Here is a 26,551-nt window from a genome sequence, read left to right as displayed (position 1 = left end):
CATGGTTCGCTGGACTCCCCGACCACCTGACACACCTGTCTTCACCCCCAAAGAACCTACTCATCCTCGTCCCAGTCATGTGGGCCCGGTGCAGCACCTTGAATTGGATGAGGCTAAGCCGCGCACACGAGGAGGAAGAATTAACCCTCTCCAGGGCATCAGCCCATGTCCCATCTTCGATCTGTTCCCACAGTTCCCCCTCCCACTTAACTTTCAGCTCCTCTACTGACGCCTCCTCCGCCTCCTGCATAACCTTGTAGATATCAGATATCTTCCCCTCTCCGACCCAGACCCCCGAAAGCACCCTGTCACTCACCCCCTTTGCGGGAAGCGAAGGGAATCCCTCCACCTGCCGTCTAGCAAACGCCTTTACCTGCAGATATCTGAACATGTTTCCCGGGGGGAGCCCAAATTTCTCCTCCAACTCCCCCAGGCTCGCAAACCTCCCATCAATAAACAGGTCCCTCAGCTGTCTGATGCCCGCTCTGTGCCAACCCTGAAATCCCCCATCAATGTTCCCCGGGACGAACCTATGGTTCCCCCTTAACGGAGTCTCCATCGAGCCCCCCACTTCTCCCCTTGCAATTTGCTTTTATATGGTGCTTTTAAGATAGTGACACATGTATGTTCCCGAAGGCACATAAGAAGATATTGGGGCCAATGAATAAAATAATGGTCTACGGTTGCTTTAGGGGTGCCGTAAAAGAGGGAAAGCAGGGGGTTTAGGGAGGGAACTCCAAACTTCGGGTTCGGACTGCTGAAGGCACGCCAGCTAATGATTTAAATTTGGAATACACAAGGGGTTGAATCAGATGAGCAACATATCTTGGAAGGTTGTAGGGCTAGAGGAGGTTGCAAGGACTGAGAGGGGCAAGGCAATGGAGGTGTTTGAAAACAGGGTTGAGCAATTTTGAATCCAGGAGTCCCGTCATTGGAAGTCTGAGTTTGTCAGTAAGCACAGTGGCATTGGGTGAATGCATCTTGGGTGTAAGTAGGATGTGAGCAGTAACATTGTTTTGGATGATCTCAAGTTTACAGAGGGTGGAATATGTAAAAATAGTGAGAGGTAGCAGAGGCATGGTGAGGGTCTCAGCAGCAGGTGAGCTGAGGCAGTCTGATAATTTAGTCATGATGTGGAGATGCCGGCGTTGGACTGGGGTGGGTACTGTAAGAAGTCTTACAACACCAGGTTAAAGTCCAACAGGTTTGTTACAAACACTAGCTTTCAGAGCACTGATTCACCTGAGCAGGGAGCAGTGCACCGAAAGCTAGTGTTTGTAACAAACCTGTTGGACTTTAACCTGGTGTTGTAAGACTTCTTACCGTGATAATTTAGTGACAGTGAAGAGATCAAGAGATTTGGTGTGAGGTTGGGCTCGGAGTCATCAATACACATGTGGAAATTGTTGTTGTGTTTTCGGGTGATGTCTCTTGAGGGAGCCGAGGATTGATCCTTGAGGAACACATGCAGAACCGGAAAGAGAAACCATTGTCAGTGATTCTCCGGCTATGACTGGATAGATAAGACTGGAAGCAGGCAGGTGAGGTCCCACCTAGTTGGACAATATTGGAAAGGTGCTGGAGGAGAATGGTCTGATCAGCTGCGTCAAAGATCGAGAAGGTTGTGGAAGGATAGTTTACCTTTGTCACAGGCACATAGGATGTCCATTGTGACTTTGATAAGAGCTCTTCCGATACAGTGGTGGAGTGGAAATCTGATTGCAAGAAATCAAGCATGGAGTTCAGGAAAGATGGGCACGGAATTTGGAACTGGCAGCACAGTTTATAAGGACGGGTGGGTTCAGGGTTGATTTTCTGAGAAGAGAGTTGATGATGGCAGATTTGAAGGAGAGGAAGGAAATCCTTGAAGTTAGAGAGCCGTTTACAATATCAGCTAACAGGGGCCCGGGAGAGGAAGTTTGATGGTCAGCAATTTAGTGAGAATGAGGTCGAGGGAGCAGAAGGTGGTGTCATGGACAAGATGAGCTCAGAGAGGGCATGACAGGAGAGAAACTAGAGCAAGGTGCGAGGTCGGGGCTTGCACAGGGAATACATGCAGGAAGTTTGCCCTAGCTAGACTAGGGAAAGGGAGGGAAGCTGCTGATCAGATGGTGTCAATCTTAATGATAAAGGAAGTGCTAGAGCTCCTTGCTGGTATTCTGAGTGAAGAGGTTTATTCACTTTCTATTTTGTGTCCTTTTATGGTAATTGAAGCGGAGAATATTAATTGTGGGAATTGCAGGCTTTTCCATCTGCATGAGCATTACCATGTCACATGATTCTCACTGTCAGTCAGAAGAGGGAAACCTGGCACCTGTGTGAAATAAGAAAAGTGCACATTGATGTATCACAGCAAGCAGAGTTTTAGTCAGAATCACAGAACATTATTAAAATCTAAGGAGGTCATTTTGTTCGGACAATTGAGTGTAAAGCAGGTGATATCTCACCAACCACCATTTTACACCTCTTTCCGACTTTCATTTCCGTTGGGGTCGCTATAAATAAAAGTCAAGAGAAATGAGCATGCGGTTGAATTGACACCATTCTTGTGCATCACAAACCCCAAACGAAAATGGTCCCTGTGGTGTTTGAATTTCACTTTAATTTATTTTTCTTAAAAAAAACCCTCTCTCTAGGCTTGAAAAGCTGCAACAGATCGCCTCCAGACTTCAGTGTGATAGTGTGGCATGTGAAGATAAACTGTTACGGGCACGAAATTCACTCCAACTTGTAAGTAACATCCCATGCGATCAACCTGTGCGATTTGACCGAGCAACCGGGCGTTTTGATATTGAATTCTATTGAGGCGCAGACCTGCTGCATGTAACCCAAGCTTCTGCTCTTCAAATTTCAGGATGTTCAGCGGTCGGAATCGGGTCTTCAGTTTCAGAATGAGCAGGAGGTTGAAGGATATCTTTTGGAATCTGAAAATCTCATCCGTCAACAAATCGTTGACGCCCAGATTCTATTTGATGGAAAGTATTATCAGGCCGACCAACTTGTTCAAAGGTAGGGCCCTGGAGCTCACAGGCAACACTAAAACAGCGGTCAGGAATAATCCTAGAATTTCACCTCGATTAAATTATGAAATGGAAACTTCAGAAGGTCACTTCTTGTTTTGTATTTTCTGTTTACTATGTCAATGTTTTCTTTTATAAGGCTTTCCCTCATCTTCTCTTTGCCTATACCGCAGATGCTGGCTGGAATTTGATGAGCTGCCCAAGAGGCCATGAGAAAGAAAGAATGGATTTGCACTCCTGTAATGCATTTCATAACCTCTCTCAAAGTGCTTTACAGCCAATGCAGCACTTTTTGAGGTGCAAGTCATTAATGTAACTTAGGACATCGTATCTGTTTGAGAACTAATGGAGAGTAGGGACAAGCTGTTTGGTTGCTTCTATCACTGTGGCAGATTCATGTACACTTCTGGTCTGAACGGAGGTTGCTGGACTGGGACAAGGTGTAGAAGCTCTTGCAGATCCGGCATCTCTTTCCTCCATCCCCACCCCCAAGTTCAAGGGGTACGGAGGCTAAATGTTGCACCCCACTCACTGCTCGAACTGAGATCAGCTGCTTCAATAGAGAACAAATAAATTCCTTTGGAATTTTGCAGAACTATCCTCAATGAAATTAATTCTAGTAGGTGGAAATCCAGTGTGAGAATTTACAGCAGCGTTACCACTCCTTGGGCTAGTGTATGGTCAATTCCAACTTCACTTGATCCAGAGTCGTAACACCGGGGAAATTAGATTTTAAATTAATACCTATAGCTTTGGTTGAATTAAATTAATGACAGTCACCAGATCTGTAAAATTTTAAAACCAGTAACCTTTTATTATTAGCAGTAATTATAATTAAATAGGCAAAAAGTACAACTATCTGATTCCCAACCCCCTCCTTTCTAAATCGCCCCACCCTCTATATATCATACACAGATAAACAACACAGAAGGGAAAGGGTTGTGGAAAGGTAAAAGAAATAATAAAATAAAGGATGATTCTGATGAATGTATCCCAGTTAGTGTCTTTCTCATGGTCAGGTCTTCAGTTGGGTACTTTTTTCACCCTTTACATTACAATAATTTGAACAGCAGGCTCATGAAGACAGCAGGCAACCAACAGCAGAGAGAGAGAGAGAGAGAAAAATACAGCTCCTCTTCCTTCGAGGGTTTAGAGGCTTCTGACCGAATCTCTTTTTGGGGGGGGGGGGGAGGGGGGTGAAGCCATCTGGCAGGAACCAATCAATGACTGTTGTCAGGCAGAACACTGTCCCAGGCCAACCTACAGGTTGCCAGTTAGCCAATCGAACCAACTTCCTCCAAAACCGGTTCCTAAGATTCACTCGGTGCCGACAAGTCTGGTTTCTCCACCAAAATACAAAACCTAAGAACACACTGTCCTGGCAAGCACTTGTCTGCTTAAAGGCTCATTCCGATTGTGGGACCACCGCCCAAAAGCAATAAAATAAAATAAATGGGAACAAAGGAAATAAACAGGAAGGACTCTTGGCTGAGAGATCAATATTTGATTTGACAGAAGGGAGGTTTTTGCTTGGAGGCATTTAGGGGAATGCTGGATCGTTACGCGAGTGAGAAAGAAATGCGAGGATATTTAAGTAGAGTTAAATGAAGTAAATACAATCAGAAGAGGCTTGTGTGGAACTGAACAACAAACATAATGGAGTGGTGGTTTCTGCTGTAAATTCTATCTATAATTGATCATAGGTGGAGACCAATTCCCAGGCAGTTGTCAGCTCCATTCTGATGGGCAAATATGGGAATGACTAATGTCACTCTGGAGCATTGGGAGGTGCACCTCTTGAGGTGGACATTTGGGTACATTTGTTGGGTTAGAACACCAGAATCTTTTTTTTCCTGAACCTAATTTATGCTGTAAACATTGCCATAGTGCTACCTCACAGACAAGCAGGTAAGCCCTCTCCAGTTTCCACGACCAATATAAAGGTTATAGGGTTAGTGTGTGTAAAAGGCATTGAAGTGTCTGATCAACCATGATCGTTTTGAACAGCGAAGCTGAGTGGCCGCCTACTGTACCAGTGTTCCCATCTAACCCTCAATCAACATCATTAAAACAGATCATCTGGCCATTCTCCCCGCAGTTTGAGGGCTGTCCCACTTCCTACATTATAACAGTGACAACATTTCAGGAAATGCTTCTTTGGCAGTAAAGGGCTGAGGGACAACCTGTGAAAGGTGCTACGCAAATGGAAGTTTGTTCTTTTCTTTTTGCAGTAATTTATGCTGACAGTGGCTGCAAAGGGTTGGGAAACATTTATTTTCCCACAACCAGCATTTCTTTAATTGATGAGCTGAAACAAACCTGATATTTCAATATTCCTTCCTTTTTGAAAATTAACTTTTAATGTGCCAAGTAACTTACCTTTGTGGAAGGCAGAAAATTGGAAAAAAATCAAACACAAAATGATAAATAGGAATGAATATAACGTGCTTTTTCTCCCTGCAGAGTCACCAAGCTCCGCGATGAACTGATGTTTCTGAAGTCTGATTACTCATCGGTGTACAGTAAAGGACGTTCCTTATCAATGGAGCAGACCCAGCTGATGATAGCTGGGTTAAATCAGAGCCTGAATCAGAGCTTCTCCTCTGGTTTCTCCCAGAGTTTGACACCATCCCTGACTTCCAGCTTATCTCGGAGCCTGACGCCAAGCTTGACACATGGACTGACCCCAGTTCACACCCCCAGCTTGTCAATGGCACTGTCCTCTGGCCTAAAGCCTGTCCTGACACACGGGTTCATTCAAGGCTTTGTCCCCTGTGTGGACACTGACAAGATCCTGACAGTGAAGCTGATGCAGATCAGAAAGCCATTGATGAGATCGCAGATCATTGACCCGACTCTGACGGAGGAGGAAATCAACACAAATTTTTTGCAGGATCTGTTAAATTGGGTGGAAGATGTGCAGGTAAGCAATGCCGTAAGACGTTTACTACCTGATTTTCTTTTTTCTCCCCACTTGTTTTATGGCATTTTGTAGTTTTTTTTACTTTATAGTATTGTGGGCCTCACCACTATTATCTGATTGTGCTTAGAGTTTGATGTCAGCTGAACCATTTTAAAAATGTTATTTTCATTGCAAATAATTCATCAGATTTTGCATGCGAGAACTTCCAGGAAAGCAGTGTTGTTGGAACCTGTTGGAGAATTAACGTTACTTGGATTGCTTCAATAGTGCAAAGTGAATTTCTTGTAGCCAGCTTCCACCTGATCTCTGGCTGGCACCATATCTTTCCGACAAGTGGAATTGCCTTTCAACAGGAGCACATGTCCCGGCCTTTCTTTGCAGCTCTTTAGCAGCATGGCTTCAGTGGACCCATAAGGCAGTGCCAGGGCAGGGGAGGGGGTCTTCAGTTGGTTCATGTGGGGGATTCCCCGTGTGGCGAAGGCTGATTCCCTGTTTGTGTGTTTTGGGAGGGGGTGCGGTGGGGGAACGTATATGCATGAGGGAAGTTTTGTCTCCTTGGCAATTATTTTTATTCTTTAAGATTGGGGCGCACTTTAGCTTTCTCTTTTACCAAGTGCTGGAAAATATGTCGAGAAATGTCGGCAGTGCAGCCGATTTTCTCGCCTGGTCCAGCACTTGAGTTTTTTTTTGAACAAAGAAAGATCTGCACTTCACCAATACAATGTCTTATCGAGCACATTCAGCATCTATATTTATATTGAACTATACTTGGGCTATGGTAAGACAACAGGGCAGGGGATCAGCAGTGGTTGCTCCAGTAATGGATCTGCGCACATTTGATGGGCCAGAGGTCTCCTTATGCTGCGGGGAAGGTGACTTTTGATGGTGTTGGTGAAGAGGTTTCTGATTATTCATGTTGTGTTTTAAATTAGGTGCAGCTTGCCCGTGCTGAGTGGGGCTCTGATTTACCAAGCATCGACAGCCATTTAGAAAATCACAAGAATGTCCACCGAGCGATTGAAGACTTTGAAACAAGCATCAGAGAAGCCAGAGCTGCTGAGGTAACTGACCCGAGAATCATCAGATACGTTTGATTCACCTGCAGCCAGTGGGACTTCATTGAAAGTCACATTCGTCTATTTCCTACAAGGGTGTTATTAATGGCTACTTTATTTTGGTTTTACTGAAGGACAATGGGATAAGTTGGAAAATGGGGAGGGGTGGGGGAGGCGGAGAGGGTGGTGGTAAGGAGAGAATGGGGCTAATTGGATAGCTCATTCAAAGGAACAATTTACTTTTTAAATTTAGAGTACCCAATTATATATTTTATCTAATTAAGGGCAATTTAGCGTGGCCAATCCATCTAATCTGCACATCTTTGGGGGTGAAACCCATGCAGACACGGGGAGAATGTGCAAACTTCACACGGACAGTGACCCAGGGCCAGGATTCTCAGCGCCGTAGTCCCAGTGCTAACCATTGTGCCATGTGCCGCCCCTTTCAAAGAAACATAATGGGATGTATGGCCTCCTCCTGTGCAGTAACATTTAATGTTGTGATTCTGTGGAATATGAGGGTCTGGGAATGGCTGAGAAATATTTTGGATGGGATTCTCCGCCGGCAGGATTCTCCGTTGTGTGGGGTGGCCACAATGGAAAATCCCATTGGCAGGTGGTGGGAATAGAGAATCCCACTGCCAGTGTGGGCGCGGCGCTGAGGAACACATGGCTGGCGGACTGGACAACCCCCACCCACCCTCCGAGAAATATCGCTCTTCAAACAGATCCCGGTTCTGATATATTCTTGGGGGGGGCAACCTTTTTGTTCTTTCATTCCCATTTTGATTAATTTTCGGAGAAGTTATAAACTAGGAAAGATTTTGCAGTCTGGTGCTCTCCTCTCGAAAACACAAAAGCAATGGTGATGTAATGAAGGTCATTTGGATTATAAAAGGATTTTGCAATGTGGAGACTGCAACGGAGCTGTTTAACACACTGGGCTAAATATCTGGCTTTGAAAGCAGACCAAGGCAGGCCAGCAGCATGGTTCAATATCCCGTACCAGCCTCCCCGAACAGGTGCCGGAATGTGGCGACTAGGGGCTTTTCACAGTAACTTCATTTGAAGCCTACTCGTGACAATAAGCGATTTTCATTCATTTCATTTTTCATTCAGTAAATGTTTCCACTTGTTGGGGCAGACCAAACCTAGGGGCCATCAACTTAATATGTTCAGGAGAAATATCTTCACCCAGAGTTGGTTAGAGTGTTGAATTCACTGCCATCTGACAGTTGAGAAGAATATCACAGATCCATTAAAGGGGAAGCTGGATGATGTGTAGAGAGAGCAAAACTTAGAAAGTTTGATGACTGGGTTTGATGAATTAGAATGGGAAAGGCTCATGTGGGTCATAAACTAGTTGGGCCAAATGGCCTGTGGCTGCCCTACACATTCTATCCTAATCCTACCTGGCTTTCCACTTCTTCCTCTACCTGAGCTGGTTTATTAACTCCTCCTTTCCCAGTGACTGCCTGAACCCGAGCAAAAGGAGGCGTCAGAGACTCTGCAGCCAGGACTGCAATTTCTGCTATAGGAACAGAAGTAAACCATTGGGTCCTTCAAGCCTATTCATGTCTGTACAGATCATGGCTAATCTGTGTCTTTTTTTAAAAAATATTTTTATTAAGGTATTTGAAGATTTTTAGAAGAATAACATTAGCAATGACATCAAAATGGCATAATAAACATTTCCACCCCATCTCAATCTTCACACAACCCAACCATAGAACAACAATCCAGACCTCTCCCCCCTCCCCTCCCCACCCACCCCTTGGAATTCTGCTTCTGCTGACATTTTAATTTTCCCCGAGAAAGTCGACGAACGGCTGCCACCTCCGGGTGAACCCGACCATTGACCCTCTTAAGGCGAACTTTATCTTCTCGAGACTGAGAAACCCAGCCATGTCACTAACCCAGGTCTCTATACTCGGGGGCTTTGAGTCCCTCCACATTAATAAGATCCGTCTCCGGGCTACCAGGGAGACAAAGGACAAGACGTTGGCCTCTTTCGCCCCCTGAACTCCCAGCTCTTCCGACTCTCCAAAGATCGCTACCTCCGGACTCGGCAACACCCGGCCGCGATTCTGTAGTCCGCCGCCAGAGTGCCGGCGCCAAAACGGGAGTACTTTACTCCGGCGCCGGTTCCGAGACCCGATTCTCGGGTCCTGGGGGGGCAGCACGGCGCTGGAGCGACCCACGCTGCTCCAGCTGCTGGTCCCAGCGTCGACCCAGCGCCGCGGGGTCCACGCATGCGCAGTTGGGCTGGCGCAAACTAGTGCATGCGCACTGGCCGTCATCCCTGCGCCTGCCCCGGTGCCAAATGGCGCAGAGACCGGCCCCCCCGATCACGGGCCAGGCCACTATGGAAGGTCTCTCCGGGGATTAACCGTCTCCCCCCCCCCCCCCCCCGGAACACCAAAGTCCTGCCGGCCCAGTGCATGTTGGAACGGCGCTGGTGGGACTCGGATTGTTTGGATGGCCGCTTGGCCCATCGGAGCAAGAGATTTGCGGCGCCGCCAGAGGATCACCGCTACGGCCGTTTGCGGCGATTCTCTGTGCGGGCCGGCCCCATGCGCGCCTGCCCATTTTTTCATGTGCAGGAGAATGACGTTCCGGCGGCGTGGCGTGATTCGAGGCCCTCCGCCGGTTCTCTGGCTCGGCGGGGGGGGGGGGGGGGGGGGGGGGGGGGGGGTCAGAGAATCGCGCCCCCCCCCCCGTGTTTTTAGTACTGTGGACATTGACTTAGCAAAACCCTCTCAATCTCGTCTGGTCTATAACCTTTAGGTGTATCTCTTGCAGCATTGCCACGTCCGCCTTCAGCCCCCTCAAATATGCAAACACGCGAGCCCTCTTGACCGGACCATTCAGCCCTCTGACGTTCGATGTAATCAGCCTAGTTAGGGGGCTTCCAGCCCCCCTCTAGCCATCACCCTTTTTTGGCCAACCTCTAGCTCGCGCCCTCCGCCTTCTCGAGCCTCCCATGGGCATTTACTGTTCCCGGCCTCCCATTTGTACCCTCGCAACAATTTCTCCCCTGTCAGCAAAGTAGCTCTCCCCCCCGCCCTCCCTCCCCCCACCCCTGCCCCAGCAACAACACTAGAAACCCAACCCCCCCAAGTCAAGCTCCAGCTTAACACCTGCTCACCCCTACTGCGCTTCCGAGAGTCAGCTGACCCATGCTGACTTGATAGCGCCCGTCCCTGGCACCAAGCAGTCTGTCTCCCCATTGTTCTCTTCCCCCCCCCCCAATTGGACAAACATATTAAAAGCATCACGGGCGCGATTCTCCGCTGCCCACGACGGGTCGGAGAATAGCGGGAGGGCCTTCCCGACATTTTTCCTGACCTCCCGCTATTCTCTCCCCCCCCCCCCCCCCCCCCCCCCCCCCCATGGCCGCCCCACGACACGAATCGCTGCTCGCCGTTTTTTACGGCGAACAGCGATTCTCCCCTGACCAATGGGCCGAGTTCCCAGGCCTTTACGGCCGTTTTCACGAACGCAAACACACCTGCTCTCACCGTTCGTGAAAACGGCCGCAAAGTGCCGTCCCGGACAACCATGGCACCGACGGGTGGCATGGGCCTGCGATCGGTGGGCACCGATCGCAGGCAGCGGGTCCGATACCCGCGCACTATTTGTTCTTCCGCCGCCCCGCAGGATCAGTCCGCGGGGCGGCTGAGGGGCATGACGGCCCGCGCATGCACGGGTTTGACGCATATGCGCGATGACGTCATCCGCGCATGCGCGGGTTGGAGCCGTCCAACCCGCGCATGTGCGGGTGACGTCATCGTGCGCGTCAGCCGCCATGACGCTTGGCGCGCGGGCTTAGCGCGAAAATAATGTCTTTCTATCTATCTTATTCCTTTACTCACCTCATGCTTTAATCTTTTACACCCAAGGGGAAACAAAAGAAACCTAGTCTGTGAAATACGCCCTCATTACTTTTATCCCTGGTAGCATTCTGGTAAATCTGCTTTCCACCCACTCCAGTGCCAATATATCCTTTCTTGAGTTGCAGTGCTGGAGCTGAACAGTTCTGATGAGGTGTAACCAGAGAGAGACACCTGTATAATTTCTGTTTATCATCTCTCTTGCGATGAGCCTTTATCAATTCTTTTTTTCTACGTCAGTGTCTGCGCAGTGATCCTGAAAATTCAGGTAAGGGGATGAAGCCGGATCTTTTGCTGAGGACTTGTTGGTCTCGATCAAGTGTACTCTTCAATTGCTGAATAAAATCGCTGCAAGACCATAAGATGTGTGAGCAGAAGTGGGCCATTCGGCCCATCGGGTCTGCGCGGCCATTCAATGAGATCATGACTGATCTGATGTGATAACCCTCAACTCCACTTTTCCACCTTATCCCCGTAACCCTTGATTCCCTGACTGATTAAAAATCTATCTATCTATCTCAGCCTTGAACATACTTAATGACCCAGCCTTTACATTGCTCTGCGGTAAAGAATTACATAAATTCACTCCCCTCTGGAGAGATGAAATTTCTCCGCATCTCTGCCTGAAGTGGGCGGCCTCTTGTTTGATATGACGCTCTCTGCACTTAGACATAAGGGGAAACAACCACTCCGCATTTATCCTGTCAAGCCGCCTGAGAATCCTACATGCTTTAATAAGGTTGCCTCTCATTTTTCTAAACTCCAATGAGTACAGGCCCAACCTACTCAACCTCTCCTCACGAGAAAATCCCTTCATCGCCAGGATCCACCTAGTGAACCTTCTCTGGACTGCCTCCAATGCTAATGTATCTTTCCATCGATAAGGGGATCAGTCGTTCACAGTATTCCAGGTGCGGTCTAACTAGTGGCTTGTATAGTTTTTGCAAGACTTATTTTAGTTTTATTCGGTTCCCTTTGAAATGAAGGCCGACATTCCATTTTGCCTACCCTATGACCTGCTGAACTTGCACGCTCGCTTTTTGTGATTTATGCAGGAGTACCCCCAAATCCCTCTGTGCTGCAGCTTCCTGCAGTCTTTCTCCATTTAAATAATATTCAGCTCCTTTATTCTTCCTACCAAAGTGCACATTTCCTGCATTATATTCCACCTGCCAAGATTTTGCCCTCTCATCTAACCTGTCTATATCCTCCTGTAAACTCCTTGTGTCATTTTGTTTTGAATTGTTACCTTTCTCTTGCAACTATAATGTGAAGATTTTCTTTAAATAGGGACAGATGACCCAACCCTTCCGGGAGAGTTATTCAGAGAAGCTGAGCGAGCTGGAGAGTCAGTACATTAAGCTCTTGGTGAGATCTTGTTGCTCCTTCCATCTTCAAGCTTGTACAGATATTAATGTTTGTATTCCGAACAACTTGTTTTAATGGTGTGTTCCCCCCCCCCCCCCCCCTTCTTTTATAAACCTGAAGTCCACTTCCAGGGATCGAGCCTCTCACCTTGACAACCTGCAGGATTTTGTGACCCGGGCCACCAATGAGCTCATCTGGCTGAACGAGAAGGAAGAGGAGGAGGTGGCTTATGACTGGAGCGACAGGAACTCCAGCATGTTGAGAAAGAAAGAGTACCATGCTGTATGTAACAGTTGCGGAAACTGCTGGCTTGCGGTTATTTTTCCAAAGATCACGTTTCCAAAAACGGTTTAAAATTTCCCAATCCCATGTGAAAATAACATGTTTTGGTCCCAAAATGCTTCACTGCCAATCACCTTCTTTTGCAGCGTGGTCACTACTATGGTGGGTCTCCCAGGTCTCCAGAGCATTACCCTGGGTCTCTGGATTACTAGTCCAGCGACGATACCATGACACCACTGGCTCCCCTAGAGCAGCCAATTTATGTGGAGCAAGGTGACAGAAACAGCAATGTGACAATGACCAGATCATCATTTCCTTTTTCAAACGAAATTGGTTGAGGGATAAATTTTGACCAGGACACCAGAGAGAGGTCATTTCAAAATAGTGCCATGCAACCTTTTTATGTCCACCTGAGAGGTCAGACGGCACCTCAGTTCAATGTTTTTCTTTTGAAAGACGGCACTCTTGACAGTGCAGCATTCCTTCAGGAGTGGGCCCATAACCCATTGGTGCAAGTGGGCTATCCATTGAGCTGATACCTTGCAATAAGTGAAAATAGAATTGGTTAATTGTAAACCAATGTCTGCTGTCAAGCAGATGATTTTGAATTTTGTTTTTCTTCTGAGCTTCAGATGCTGCATTCTTAGTTTTTTTTTCTTACCCTCACCACTTGTGACAGGAATTGATGCAGCAGCTTGAAGATAAAGACATCGTCATGAGATCGGTCCAGGATATGGCAGATCAGCTCCTCCTAAGTCGTCATCCTGCTCGACCCACCATTGAGGTAAGTGCAGTGAACATGTCCCGGTGTCGTCCATGTGCGGGACCATGGTCAGCCTGTTTATTCCGCTGTTGTGCAACAAGACGTATGAAGCTTAATAATTGTGCTAATTTTAATGCCTTTTAAAGGTAAGACTACATTTCCTGTGTTTTATTTCCTCAGGCTTTCAAAGCTGCTATGCAAACACAGTGGAGCTGGATTCTACAGCTCTGCTACTGCGTTGAAAAGCACTTAAAAGAAAATACAGCATATTTTGAGGTATGTGCCCAGTCAGTTCTATCAGAGTTGACAGAAAAGGCCTAGTCGAATGCTATGTGCAGTCTCCCTTAATGCTATCGTTTTATTTTTCGCCACCTCAAGTTTTACAATGATGCCAAAGAATCCATGGATTACTTGAAGAACCTGCAGGAGACGATAAAGAGGAAGTACAATTGTGACAAATCCAGCAGCCTCGTGAGGCTAGAGGACCTCGTTCAGGATTCCATGGTAAAACTCAAACTGACACAGGGTACCAGTTTTCAAAGTACAGATCTGGGCTTGCAGCAGGAAGCCCAGTGGAGAGGGTTGGCTCCCGCAATTCCAACAGAAATGTGTTTCATGAAGGGTGCTTAAGAATAAATGCATTAACAGCATAAACCAAAAATATCCAAGTAGGAGGTTGTGCCAGCTGTTTTTACGATTCTAAAGAGAGTAAATTATGTAACCCCTGGCAATTTGTTTCGCCTTGTCCAGAACAGTGGAACCGAGGACATGGCCTGTGCATGATGGGGCTTATTTCAAACCACTCTGTGGTAACGGTATTTGAGTGAACAAGTAGTCAATCGGTGGAAAGGGTGCCGAGGGAGATGGTGAACCTATTAGAATGGATTTATAAAAATTCAAATTAGATAGGTTTCTTTCAGGTAAGTATGAGTAACTTGCGTCAAGACACAAAACCAGAAAGTGCTGGACAATCTCAGCAGGTTTGGCCGTATCTGTGGAGAGAGAAGGGTGATAAAGTTTTGAGTTTGGATGACTTTATTAAAGTGGAGAGAACTGGAAACAGGCTCAGATTTATACTGTTGTTGGGAGGGGGTGCATGGAGCAGTGGGGCTGGAGAAAGGGCCAGCGATAGGTAGAGATTGACAAAGATGTCATGGACTGAAAGGCAAAGGGAATATAAATGGTGGTGATAATGACTAAGAAGGATGCTGATAGTGGCACATTAAGAGATCAGAATGTGCTAATGGCAGAACAAAGGGAAGCAGTGTGTCGAAGGGCAACCTCGAACAGGGAACAGATGGCCCAAGTGGGGTGGGGGAGGGGGTGGGGGGGGGAGGGCGGACAATGGTGAAGGGAAAAAGGATTGATGGAAGAGGTGAAAATAAATTGATAAATTGAGCCATGACCATATACTCCATGGTTCGGAGGAAAAGGTGACATTGGATCCCTGGTTCTCAAATCTCTCCACCACTGGGGGTTTCCTACCTCCTCATGTCTGAGTTTGTTGTACACTCATTGTCAGATTGATTTCTGTGATTAGTCAGCAGCTCCAGGATTGTGTTATCAAGTGACGACCAGGATGGTAGAAGAGAAATTAAATGAACCGTGGTGGTCTTTGCCAAGCAATTCTCACGTTCTTAAAATAGTCCTTAGAAAGAGGTTATCACAAATGTAGGTTCCATCAGATGTTGTATACGTGTGTCAAAGTGAGAGGCTAGTGTTTGAAGTTGAGATGAAAATGCTTTGTTTTGGATGAGTTAGTTGAAGTGATGCGGTAATGCAACTTGCAAATTCCCTCTGCTGTTGGTGAGAGCGCCTCACATGACTGACCCTTTTGCTTCAATACGGTGCCTGTGGATTCCCTACCTCTACTTTCCACCGCTGGAAAATAAGAGGCTCCACTATGGGTTGTTTGGTGCACTCACACACACACGCACACATTGTGCTATCTTGTTATAAAGGTGGCTGTGCTTGTCCAACTTGTTTGAAGAGCAATTCTACTCTTTGATGTATTTCAGGATGAGAAAGAACAACTTCTTCAGTACAGGAGTAACATAGTAGGCCTCATGAGCCGGGCAAAGACCATCGTGCAACTCAAACCCAGGAATCCTGAAAATCCCACGAGGATCTCTATCCCCATCAAAGCCATCTGTGACTACAAACAAATTGAGGTTGGAAATCAAGTGTTGAAGGAAATGTTTTATTAAAACTAGGTGCCATAAATATAAAATACTCACCAAGAAATTCAATGGAGCACTCAGGAGAAACTTTTTTTTTAACCAAAGTGGTGAGAATATGGAACTCATCACAAGGCCTCCTTGAGGTGAACAACATAGATACATTTACGAGAAAAAGGAACTGAAGAATATACTGATAGCGTGAGCCGAAGAAGGGAGGGAGGTGGGGGTCATGTGGAGCATAAAGACCAGCTTAGACACGTCGGGCTGTTTCTATGCTGTATGTTTTATGGACTTACAAACACGACTGACTTACGAATAGCTAGATTTAGTGCAGTGTTTTTGGCATTGAATTGATTATCCCGCCATGTCAAGACATGGTGAGTCCCAGAAATCTGGTCATTCTGTGAACACTTAAGCTTCAAGATTGTTCTAAAAAAAACACTCGTGGGAGACCAACCCCACTCCTAATCTCACCAGGCTCCCTCGGCACCTCTCTCTCTCTCTCTCTCTCTCTCTCCCCCCCCCCCCCCCCCCCCACCTCCCCCCCCCCCCCCCCCCCCACCTCCTCCAACTCCTACTACCTAATTTGCCTACACATGAATCTAATCCCATGCTATATGGTTGACTCTTCTATGCCATCAGAAGTGATCTGGCGAAAAAATTATCATTTGAACTCACTCCCCTCAGCATCTCTGCTTTGTCACCTTCCTCTCGCACCTTCCAGAACCTCCTGATGAGCATCCTCTTTGACTATGCTTCTACCAGCTTCTGACCATCTTCTCCACTTGCCTTCAGACTTGTACCAAGTGTCCTGAAAAATACTCTGGGGTTCATTCGTTGTGTCTAATGAACACTGAGGAAATGCAAATTGCTGTCCATGCAAGTGTCACAAATTGAGAGCAATTTGAAAACCTGCTGCCAGGACTTGTAGGAAATATTGGCTGAATTACATCATGAAAGTGGTTACATTAGAACATAGAACATAGAACAGTACAGCAAACAGGCCCTTCGGCCCTCAATGTTGTGCCGAGCAATGATCACCCTACTCAAACCCACGTATCCACCCTATACTCGTAACCCAACAACCCCCCCTTAACCTTACTTTTTAAGGACACTACGGGAAATTTAGCATGGCCAATCCACCTAACCCGCACATCTTTGGACTGTGGGAGGAAACCGGAGCACCCGGAGGAAACCCACGCACACACGGGGAGGACGTGCAGACTCCGCACAGACAGTGACCCAGCCGGGAATCGAACCTGGGACCCTGGAGCTGTGAAGCATTTATGCTAACCACCATGCTACCGTGCTGCCATTGGGCAGGAGTTCCCATCTGTTTCTGCCACCTTCCGAGCTGCCAGGTGGGGAGGGGGTCCGCCCGTCGAATTTAGCGAATCTCAATATTTACTCACCAGTTAACACACTGAACACAAACCACGGAGAAACTCCCAGTTGCTGGGAAGAACTTTCAAAACAAAGAATTCATTTAGTCTTCTAGTGAGTGAGGTGGATCATCCCTTGCGGAAAGCTCAAACCTACAATTTAGCTTCTGATCTTTAATTGGGTGGTGATTATAATACAATACGTACATTTGCGATTTGACTTAGACAAACAAAAACTAATTGGATGTGCTGTCAAGTCTTGGCTTTCATGATCTACAGTAAATATTGTGTTTGGCTGGGATCGAATGACATGCAACAGTCAACCCTCTTTATTTTTTTGTCTGCTGTAAATTGCAGTATTTGTTACACAACTTGCACAGTCAAGTTTTGCACTCTGGCAGGTTACAACCCCAGATTGCAATGTGTTGTAAGAAGGTTATAACTATCAGGGAAGGCTGAACAGGCTGGGGCTCTTTTCTGAACAAAAGAGAAGGTTGAAGGGTGATGTGATCAAGGTCTTTAGTGTTATGCTGCGATTTGAAAGGATCAATGTAAAGAAGATGGTTCAACTGTGGAGGGAAGCCAAAACAAAAGGCCGGAAATGTAAAATAACCATGAATAAGTCTACTTCGGAGTTCAGGAGAAACCTCTTCAGCCAGAGAGTAGTGAGAATGCAGGACTCAATACCACAAGGAGGTGCTGCAGCATATCGCAGAGTTAGATTTAAGGAGAAGCTGGGATAGTCCATGAAGTAGAAACCAACAGAAGGTTATGTTGATAGTGTGAGATGAAGTTGGATGGACGAAGGCTTGTGCAAAACTGAAACATCCGTGTGGATTAATTGCCTCTCCCTACTACTCCCTCTGAGATATCTGCATCCTCCAGTTCAGGTCTCCTAGACAACCCCGATTTTAATCGCTTCACTATTGATGGCTGTGCCTGCAGCTAGCCAGACCTGACACTCTGGAATTCTCTCCCTATATCAGTCTTTCTTGTCACCAAACTTTGGTCGCCTGCCCTTATATATATTTTAATTCAAAGTACCCAATTCATTTCGTTTTTCCAATTAAGGGGCAATATGGCGTGACCAATCCACCTACCCTGCACATTTTTGGCTTGTGGGGGTGAGACCCATGCAGACATGGGGAGAATGTGCAAACTCCACACGGACAGTGACCCTGGGCCGTGGGCAGTGATGCTAACCACTGCGCCACAGTGCCCCCCCCCCCTCCCCCCAATGTCCTATGTGGTAGTGCCCGTGTGCAGCATCTTCAGATGTTTTTACTACATGGAAACTGCTCTGTAAACGCATGTCAATAGTGATAATTTCTCCCAACTATCTGAGTTGACGTAATGTTTGAGAGCTTGAAGGATTTCCAAAAGATGTATAAAATTGTGAGGGGTCTGGATAGAGTCAATGGGAAGGGTCTATTTACTTTTTGCGGAGAGGGCAGTAACTAGAGGCCATAGATTTAAAGTGATTAGTAGAAGGATTAGGGGGAGATGAGGAATACGTTTGTCATCCAAAGGATTATAGAAGTCTGAAACTCACTGCCTGAAAGGCAAAAACCATCAACTCATTTAAAATGGGTCATGATATGCACCTAATGTGCCTGAATCTGCAGGGCTACGGGCCAAAAGCTGGGGAGTGGGATTCAGCTAGGTGAATCGTTTTTCAGCAGATACGATTGGCCAAGTGGCCTAATTCTGTGCTGTAAACTTTCTATGATTCCCACACCAATTGTGTTTCCTTGAACAGATAACGATCTACAAGGATGATGAATGTGTGTTGGAGAACAACTCCCACCGAGCCAAGTGGAAGGTCATCAGCCCCACGGGAAATGAGGCCATGGTTCCTTCAGTTTGCTTTTCGGTTCCTCCACCAAACAAGGAAGCTATCGAGATGGCAAGCAGGTAGGAATGATGCGTGTGGCTGTGTTTTCGTATATGTGTGTGTGTGTTTTCTTGTGTATACATGTGTGTGTTTCCTTGTGTGTGTGTGTGTGTGTGTGTGTGTTTTTGTATGTGTGTGTGTGTTTTTGTATGTGTGTGTTTTGAGTGCGTTTTTGTATGTGAGAGATTTTGTAGGCGTGTTTTTGGGTATGAGATTTTGTGTGCATGATTTTGAGTATGAGAGATTTAGTGTGCCCATGTGTGATTTTTGTGTGTGAGAGAGATTTAGTGTGTGTTTTTGTGTGTCCGTGTATGTGATTTTTGTGTAATTCCATGTGTGTGAGATTTTAAGCGTTTGTGCGTCTGCGGGTATAATTTCATGTGTGTTTGTGTGTATGAGAGAGATTTTGTATCTATGTTCATGTGTGTATGTTTGTGTTCATGTGTGTGTGAGATGTTTTGAGTCTGCATGTGTGTTTGTTTGTGAGTGTGTGAGATGTTTTGTGTGTGTTTGTTTGTGTATGTGATAGATTTTGTTGTGGGTGCCTGTGTATCTTATGGCTGCAGGAAATGACACACAATTCCCAGCCAGGAGGAAGAGGATTAGAAAATCAATCACACCTGGAGGTTGCACTGTTGGAAGTGACTGTGACCATCTTTCACTCGGCGGATTTTGTTTGAGAAATAATCCTGCATTTATCAGGGAGCATTGCTATAGCTTTGGTCATATGTTCTGTCTGCAGTTCATAGGTAGACCTTTTAAGTAGACCTTGCATAGAATTTGTTCGCTGTTTGCTGTGTAAACCCTCCCAAACGTCCCACCCCACTTCTCACTTAGTGGATTTTAATTCCCAAAGTGAGCAACTGAGGTGAAACACCAAGTGACTTTGGAGAAGAAAAGCAGCAACGTGGAGAATCATAGGGGTTAGATGAGGAATGATTTGGTAGTGCCGAGTTTGAATTGGACAAACATCGAGGGGAAGGCTGACACAGTGAGCAACATCAACAACTGAAATGGGCATTTGAGGATAGCATTCAGCTTCAAAATGGGGTCATTAGTAATGCTAATACACTTCTCGCTTGCCAATTTGAAGGGGTCCTGTATCTCTGTCGTTGAGCCACTGGTGGTTGGATCTGGGAACCTGGTGAGGATGCCAATTGCTACATTATGGTGAATGAGCGTCTGTAGCTGCAAACCCCCACTCCTTTTCCCCCAAATAATCAACCACCCAAATCCGTGCGCCATTGAGCTTGCTAACTTTATTTAAATAGCCTTAGCCCTATTTTCTTTTATTCTCAGTTGTAACTAGTCCTGTGTTCTCTCACAGTCCTCCCAAATTACAGCTTTTATGGATTACCTTTTCACATTTAATGGTCCAGTTATTTGATGGAACTAACTAATAAGATTATTGTTCAAGCTGCGCCCAAGTCTTAAATATGTGCACGTTACATTTATAATCAATAATTATCATTACGTTTAAAACAATTAAAACAACATTTGGCTGCTTTTTTTTTTCATTCTCCAGCCTGACCAGCTGAGAGTTTGGTTTTAGGTGTTCTGAAATCTGCTTTTTGTAGTTCTCCTATCTCTCGTTCCATTCAGATGAGACACAAAGCCTTGTCTACCTTCTCAGTTAGATGCACAAGGTCCCAGTGCACTTGTTCAAAGTGGAGTGGGGAATTCTTCCCTTCTTGGGGCCGTACCAATATTGATCTTCCTTTGAATATCACTAAACTGACTTTCTGGTCATTAAGCCTGTTGCTGTTTCTATGCACATTGGTTGATGCATTTCCTACATTGCAGCAAGGATCAAACTTCCTTTAGCTGTGGCACTATCCTGAGGGTGTGAAAGGTGTAATAGAAATGATGCAAGCTCCTCCAGTGTAAAAAGCCAATGACAGTTTTTATATGGGGAAAGTGGGCCACCTTGTGGTCTGACTGAAGACTGCCAAAATCCCACTTATTGGGCACGATTTTCCCATCCCGTTGCAGCCAGCGCTGATCTCGTTGCGGGAAAGGCCCAAAACGGGCCTTTGTGCTGAGCACCGAGTTGATCGCGATGAACCCGACTATCTCTGCCCGGCGCGATCGGGATCAAGCCCTGGCTGAGCGTTGGCAACAGCGCCGCTCCCAATGGCTCCAGGTTAATATTTTGGGAGTCCGTTGGTGGTGGCAATGCTGAAGACTTGGAGGCAGTTGAGGCAGCACTTTAAGTTGTGGGCACGGTCAACAGAGATGCCGATTAGGGGGAACCATAAGTTTGAGCCAGGGAAGTTGATGGGAGGTTTCGGAGATGGGAGTCACGGTATTAAAATACCTGTTCCTGAGAATTGTTTTGAGAGGCTTTAGGAGTTGGGGGAGAAATATAGACTGGAGCAGGAGGAAGTATTTATGTACCTGCAGCTCCGGGACTTTGCTAGGAAGGTTCAGAGCTTCCCGATAGCACCGGCCCCCTCGTTGTTGGAAGAGGTATTGACATCAGGGGGAATGGAGAAGGGGGGGGGGGGTGAATGGAGAAGGCAGGGGGCTGGGAGGTACAGTAAGGTGGGGAACCTGTCGGTGGCTGGGTGGTAATAATAATAATCATCGCTTATTGTCACGAGGAGGATTCAATGAAGTTACTGTGAAAAACCCCTAGTCGCCACTTTCCAGCACCAGTTGGGAGAGGCTGGTACGGGAATTGAACCCGTGCTGCTGGCCTTGTTCTGTATTACAAGCCAGCGATTTAGCCCACTGTGCTAAACCAGCCCCAGTATCAGGTGGGGAAACTGTTGGGGGCTGGGTGATACAGTCAGGTGGGCAACCTGTTGGGGGCTAGGTGGTACAGCTTTGGAATATTTTACCTTAATGAGTTGTTTTAAAACAGAAAAATAAGTGAAATGTCAACTGTTCTTTCTTCTCAGAATTGAGCAGCTCTATCAGAATGTGCTTGCACTCTGGCACCAGTCACACATAAACATGAAGAGTGTTGTATCCTGGCATTATCTGATTAATGAAATTTCAACTATTCGCGCGTGGAATGTTTCCTCAGTGAGTATTTCCCGTGTGCAGAAAGTATTAATGAATCCAGTCTGTTCTGAGGTTGATTATGCTGATTGAAATGCTTCATTGCACGGGTGTGGGAGGGAAGATCCTTATGCTCGTAACATAGGAACAGAAGTTGGTGATTCAGCCCCTCGAGTCAGTTCCATCATTCAGATCATGGATAATCTGTTCCTCAGCTTCATTTCTTCTCCTTGTTTCTATAACCTTATCAAATTAAAAGCTATCAGTCGCCGCTTTTCAATTGATGTAACTTCAATTTTGGGTAGAAACCAAACCAAAATCTGCCTGTGATTTGTGCTTCGTCTTTACACTTCGCCTCCCATTCCTGGTGTGACGTCTCCATACTTTCCCAAACCAGGTGCAACATAACCTTCAGGAAGAATCCTGGCAATCCTGTGATCCAGTACATCCTACCAGAAAGTGTTTGTCACTGAACTCCTGTTTCATTGGCAAATAAAGGTGTCAGTTTGTGCAGTGAGCCCTGTCCTTATCCAGAGGAGGGGGGAGGCACTTTCTGGTGTTTCGATGTAGACTTGTCAGAATGCCGTTCTGTCAGGGTGGGGAGAAGGATGTGGTTTGTCCCGGTGTCCTTTATTTTGTTGTGCCAATATCTGACTGAGAGGATCAGTTGTATCGTTCAGTGGTTCCTCATTTTTCTGTTGAACAGTTTGCGGTCCATTTAACCTATTAACATCCGCCCTGTGCCTGGATCATTCCGCCCTGTGCCTGGATCATTCCGCTCTGTGCCTGGATCATATCGTGCCTGGATTTTGCAACACTCGATGATAGTTTTAAAATCCAGATTTAATTAAGTGAATTTATATTTCCCTACCAGCTGCCGTGGTGGGATTTGAACTCTTGTCCCCTGGGCATTAGCCTGGGTGTCTGGGTTACTAGCCCCGTGACATTACCACTGCGCCAACATCTCCCTCATGTGGAGCATGACTGGCATGGGCCAGTTGAGTTGAATGGCCGGTTTCTGTGTTGTACGTACCATGTAACTATGACTGCCTGGCTCTCTGTGCCTGGGGTGCTTAGATGAATCCTGGACAATTCAATCCTCACGGTCTTCTCACAAAGTGTTTTCCTTGCACAGATAAAGACCATGCTGCCTGGGGAACACCAGCAGGTGCTAAACAGTCTTCAAGTGCACCTCAAGGACTTCTTAGAAGTTAGTCAGGAGTCTGAGGTCTTCTTGGTCAATGACGGCAACCAACTGGATCGAGAAGTCAAGTTCTGCAAACAGTATTACGAAGATCTGCTCAAATCAGCTGAAAGAGGTAATTGAACAAGATGGTGCCAGTGAAAATGTCAAAGTGTGTACGTTTAATTCAAATGAGTTGAAGAAGATTAAAGCCCAGTGAGGCAGGAGGTGCAGAGATTCTCGCCTGTTGGAAGCTGCACTTGAATTGGAGTCATTCTGATTTTTAAATGTCTACCCCCACTCCTCAACTTGAGGATATTGGCGATTGAAGTGCAGCGATAATCATGTAACTGCTTTCCCCCCGCCCCCCCCTCCTCAATCCACCCCTCCTGCGTCCATGTCCATATCCTGGGGGAGACCAAAATAAGAGGAAAATTCCAGTGGCAAAAAGGGGAGAAGAATGACACTCGGAAAATTTCTCTCCAGGAATAGAATGCACCAGATGTTATTGATAAAGAAACTTGTCTTCGATTATGATGTGATCTATGCCACAATTAGCTCCCTATTGAAGAAGAGCAGAATCAGCATCTCCACTAGCCAGCAACACATTCCAGAAGCAACCTATATTTGGGAATCGACTTTTATGTTGAATTGTCCAAACAAATTGTCCACAGTTATAAAAGGTTTCAATACCACGAGGGCACACTTGTTTTAAAAGTCAAGTGAAATGTTTTCACTGAAAGGGGAATAAATGATGAGAATAACCTCTCGGAAATGTGATTGAAGTGAATGGTAGAAACAGAACTGAGAAAAACCTGAATGTGTTTCTGGAGAATGAGGGGATTGAGAAAGAAGATTTTTCTCTTTAATCTTTCTTGGGAGGTGGGCATCATTGGCAAGCCCAGCATTTGTTGCTCATCACTAATTGCCCTTGCATGGCTCGATAGGCCATTTAAGTGGGTGGTTAAGAGTCAACCACATTGCTGTAGGTCTGGAGTCACATGTAGGGCAGGCTGGGTAAGGACGGCAGATTTCCTTCCCTTTAGTGAACCAGATGGGGGCTGGTTTAGCTCATCAGGCTAAATCGCTGGCTTTTAAAGCAGACCAAGCAGGCCAGCAGCACGGTTCGATTCCCGTACCAGCCTCCCCGGACAGGCGCCGGAATGTGGTGACTAGGGGCTTTTCACAGTAACTTCATTGAAGCCTACTCGTGACAATAAGCGATTTTCATTTCATTTTCAGATGGGTTCTTATGGCAATTGATGGTTTTTTTCCCATGCAATCGATGATAGTTGTCACCATTGCTGAGACAAACCTTGTATTCCAGATCTGTTGATTAAATGTAAAGTTCACCAGCTGCCTTGGTGGGAGTTGAACCCGTGTCCCCAGACCACTGGCCTCTGGATTACCTGTCCAGCAACGTTACCACTACGCCACCATCTCACCTCTTTAGTAAGAAAGGGACGGGTTGGCAGGCGTGTTGACCTTTCCCTCTTTTTGTTTTTATGCAAGAAATTGTACATTCAAGCATTTTGATCTCTTCCAATTAAACCAGAGGAGCAAGAGGAATCCGCTTGCAATCGGTTCATCTCTGAGGTACGGAACATCCGACTTCGTGTGGAGAACTGCGAGAAACGACTGATACGGCAAATCCGCACTCCGATGGAACGAGATGATCTACAGGAGAGCGTGCAAAAAATCTCCCAGCAGGAGGTCAGTTTCCGGAAGCCCTGAACCATTCCCCTGTATTTAAAACCCAATTCCCTGCGAAGCATTGTGTTAATACTTCAATAAACATTGAAGTTACTGCACAAGTTAATTCTAGTCTGGACGTCCACTGCAGCGTTGTGGAATATGTTTTGAACAAAGTTCTTTCTCGGGATGTGGGTGTTGGGGGCAGGGCCAACTATTGTTGCCAGTTTCGCAGTTGGCCTGATGTAACTTGGGGGATGACTAGCCCACTCTTGTGGGAATTTAACTCTCAAAACGCATTGGCGTGGAACTGGAGTCACTCACTTGCCTAGACTGGATAAGCACATTAGGGAAGCAGTTGTGTTTTTTTCATGATAAGCGGTACAATCACATTTTGGTAGTGGTGGGCTTTTCAACTTCTTAAAAGTTAAACTCAATTCAAATCCTCAAATTACCACAGTGGGATTTAATCTTTTGTTCTCTGGATTCTTAATCCGCTAACACAACCACTGCCACACTGTATCACGCTATATCACCTGAATGTTGAATCATGCTGAATGTTCTGGCATCTTTTTTCTGACCAGAAATTGAAGAGGGAGCTTGAGGAGCTCATTACGGATCTGGAGAAAGTGACTGCAAAGTGTGACAAATTCTTTGGACAAGCCTCTTCATCTTCAGCTCCGACCCTACGTACAGAGCTGAATGTGGTGCTTCAGAATCTCAATCAAGTGTATTCGCTATCCTCCATTTATTTGGACAAGTAAGGAATCAGTATTTGTAAACTGATCTTTCTCAATGAATAAGAATGCAATCGATTGTACACAAATTTTGGTTGAAACATAACCGCTACAATGAAATGTGTATATTGCGGACCACTTGGGGGACCGATGCTCCTTCTCTTTCCACGGGTGTTCTTATTTTCATAAGCATCATCGTATGTTGTCTAAAGAATACAGCAGTAGAATTGGGATTTCTTTACCCAGCATCCATAGAGGCAGAGAAACTCCTTTATCCCTGAGACAGAGCTGTGCAGACATTCAATCCCTGAGATGGAGGTTTCTCTATCGCTGTGCATGCTGGACATAGGGCTCTCCATTCCACAAAAGACATTTCTGTCGCAGAACTCCGCCTCAAAGTTGACTTTTTGTTTTACATTAAGGGGCACTTTAGTGTGGCCAATCCACCTACTCTGCGTGTCTTTGGGTTGTGGGGGTGAGACACAAGGAAACACAGGGAGAATGTGCAAGCTCCACACGCACAGTGACCTGGGTATGTGATCGAACCCAGGTCCTCAGCACTGTAGGCAGCAGTGCTAAACACTGTACCACACTGTCATCCCGATGCGTCCCGTTTTAAGTTGTAAATAAACTTGGTGCATTGAAGGCTGTCTGTGGTTTGTAGTTTGAGAGCATCTGACTTTTCACTGCCTGCTGTATTTTGTGCCATGCAATTTATTTGTGGTAGGAGGGGGGTGGTTCTCACAAGCTGTACATTTTAGATGCACGATGATATTTTGCTAGTGTCTGCTGGTTCAGGTTTCACTGCAGTGGATTGTTCAACCCTCTGGTCTTGGTTTGCTTGTTTATCTTGAACTGACATGTTTCCTGTTTAAGGAGGTGGGACTGTTGGATTCCCGGTTGAGTGAGGGCACGTTTTGTTTCATGCTGCTGTGGGTTGGGGGGCAGGCAGACAGAAGGATGGGATGGATGTGTGCCACTGCTGCCAGTGGCTCCATGAAGAGAAGATAACACGTTCCTTCATGCTCTGTGTACAGCAGTGAAGCAAGAGAACAAACCTGTGCTTTGTTCTGAAATGAATATTACTGAGCTCTCTTTGCATTAAACCTACTTTCACCTGGATCGGCAGAAATGCACCACAAAATCTGGATTGGGTTATTTTCAATGAGAATG

The 26,551-nt window shown here is 46.2% G+C and overlaps 1 protein-coding gene across 8 annotated transcripts in view; it reads left to right on the top strand.

The window, feature by feature from the left end:
- dst (dystonin) overlaps window positions 1–26,551 on the top strand; it is a 665,214-nt gene that overhangs the window by 297,935 nt on the left and 340,728 nt on the right. For all 8 annotated transcript variants that reach the window (XM_038800631.1, XM_038800637.1, XM_038800634.1 and 5 more), the window contains 15 exons: window positions 2,637–2,730; window positions 2,855–3,009; window positions 5,484–5,943; window positions 6,876–7,004; window positions 12,182–12,259; window positions 12,380–12,541; window positions 13,221–13,325; window positions 13,485–13,580; window positions 13,683–13,808; window positions 15,323–15,475; window positions 18,626–18,780; window positions 21,664–21,790; window positions 22,902–23,085; window positions 24,505–24,662; window positions 25,226–25,401. In XM_038800631.1, coding sequence (XP_038656559.1) covers window positions 2,637–2,730; window positions 2,855–3,009; window positions 5,484–5,943; window positions 6,876–7,004; window positions 12,182–12,259; window positions 12,380–12,541; window positions 13,221–13,325; window positions 13,485–13,580; window positions 13,683–13,808; window positions 15,323–15,475; window positions 18,626–18,780; window positions 21,664–21,790; window positions 22,902–23,085; window positions 24,505–24,662; window positions 25,226–25,401 — 2,358 coding nt within the window. The remainder of the gene's footprint in view (window positions 1–2,636; window positions 2,731–2,854; window positions 3,010–5,483; window positions 5,944–6,875; window positions 7,005–12,181; window positions 12,260–12,379; window positions 12,542–13,220; window positions 13,326–13,484; window positions 13,581–13,682; window positions 13,809–15,322; window positions 15,476–18,625; window positions 18,781–21,663; window positions 21,791–22,901; window positions 23,086–24,504; window positions 24,663–25,225; window positions 25,402–26,551) is intronic.

This window comes from Scyliorhinus canicula, chromosome 6 (genome assembly GCF_902713615.1).
Source record: "Scyliorhinus canicula chromosome 6, sScyCan1.1, whole genome shotgun sequence".
Taxonomy (NCBI): Eukaryota; Metazoa; Chordata; class Chondrichthyes; order Carcharhiniformes; family Scyliorhinidae; genus Scyliorhinus; species Scyliorhinus canicula.
The sequence above is the reverse complement of the archived record's forward strand: the minus strand, read 5'-3'. Positions and strand labels throughout refer to the sequence as shown.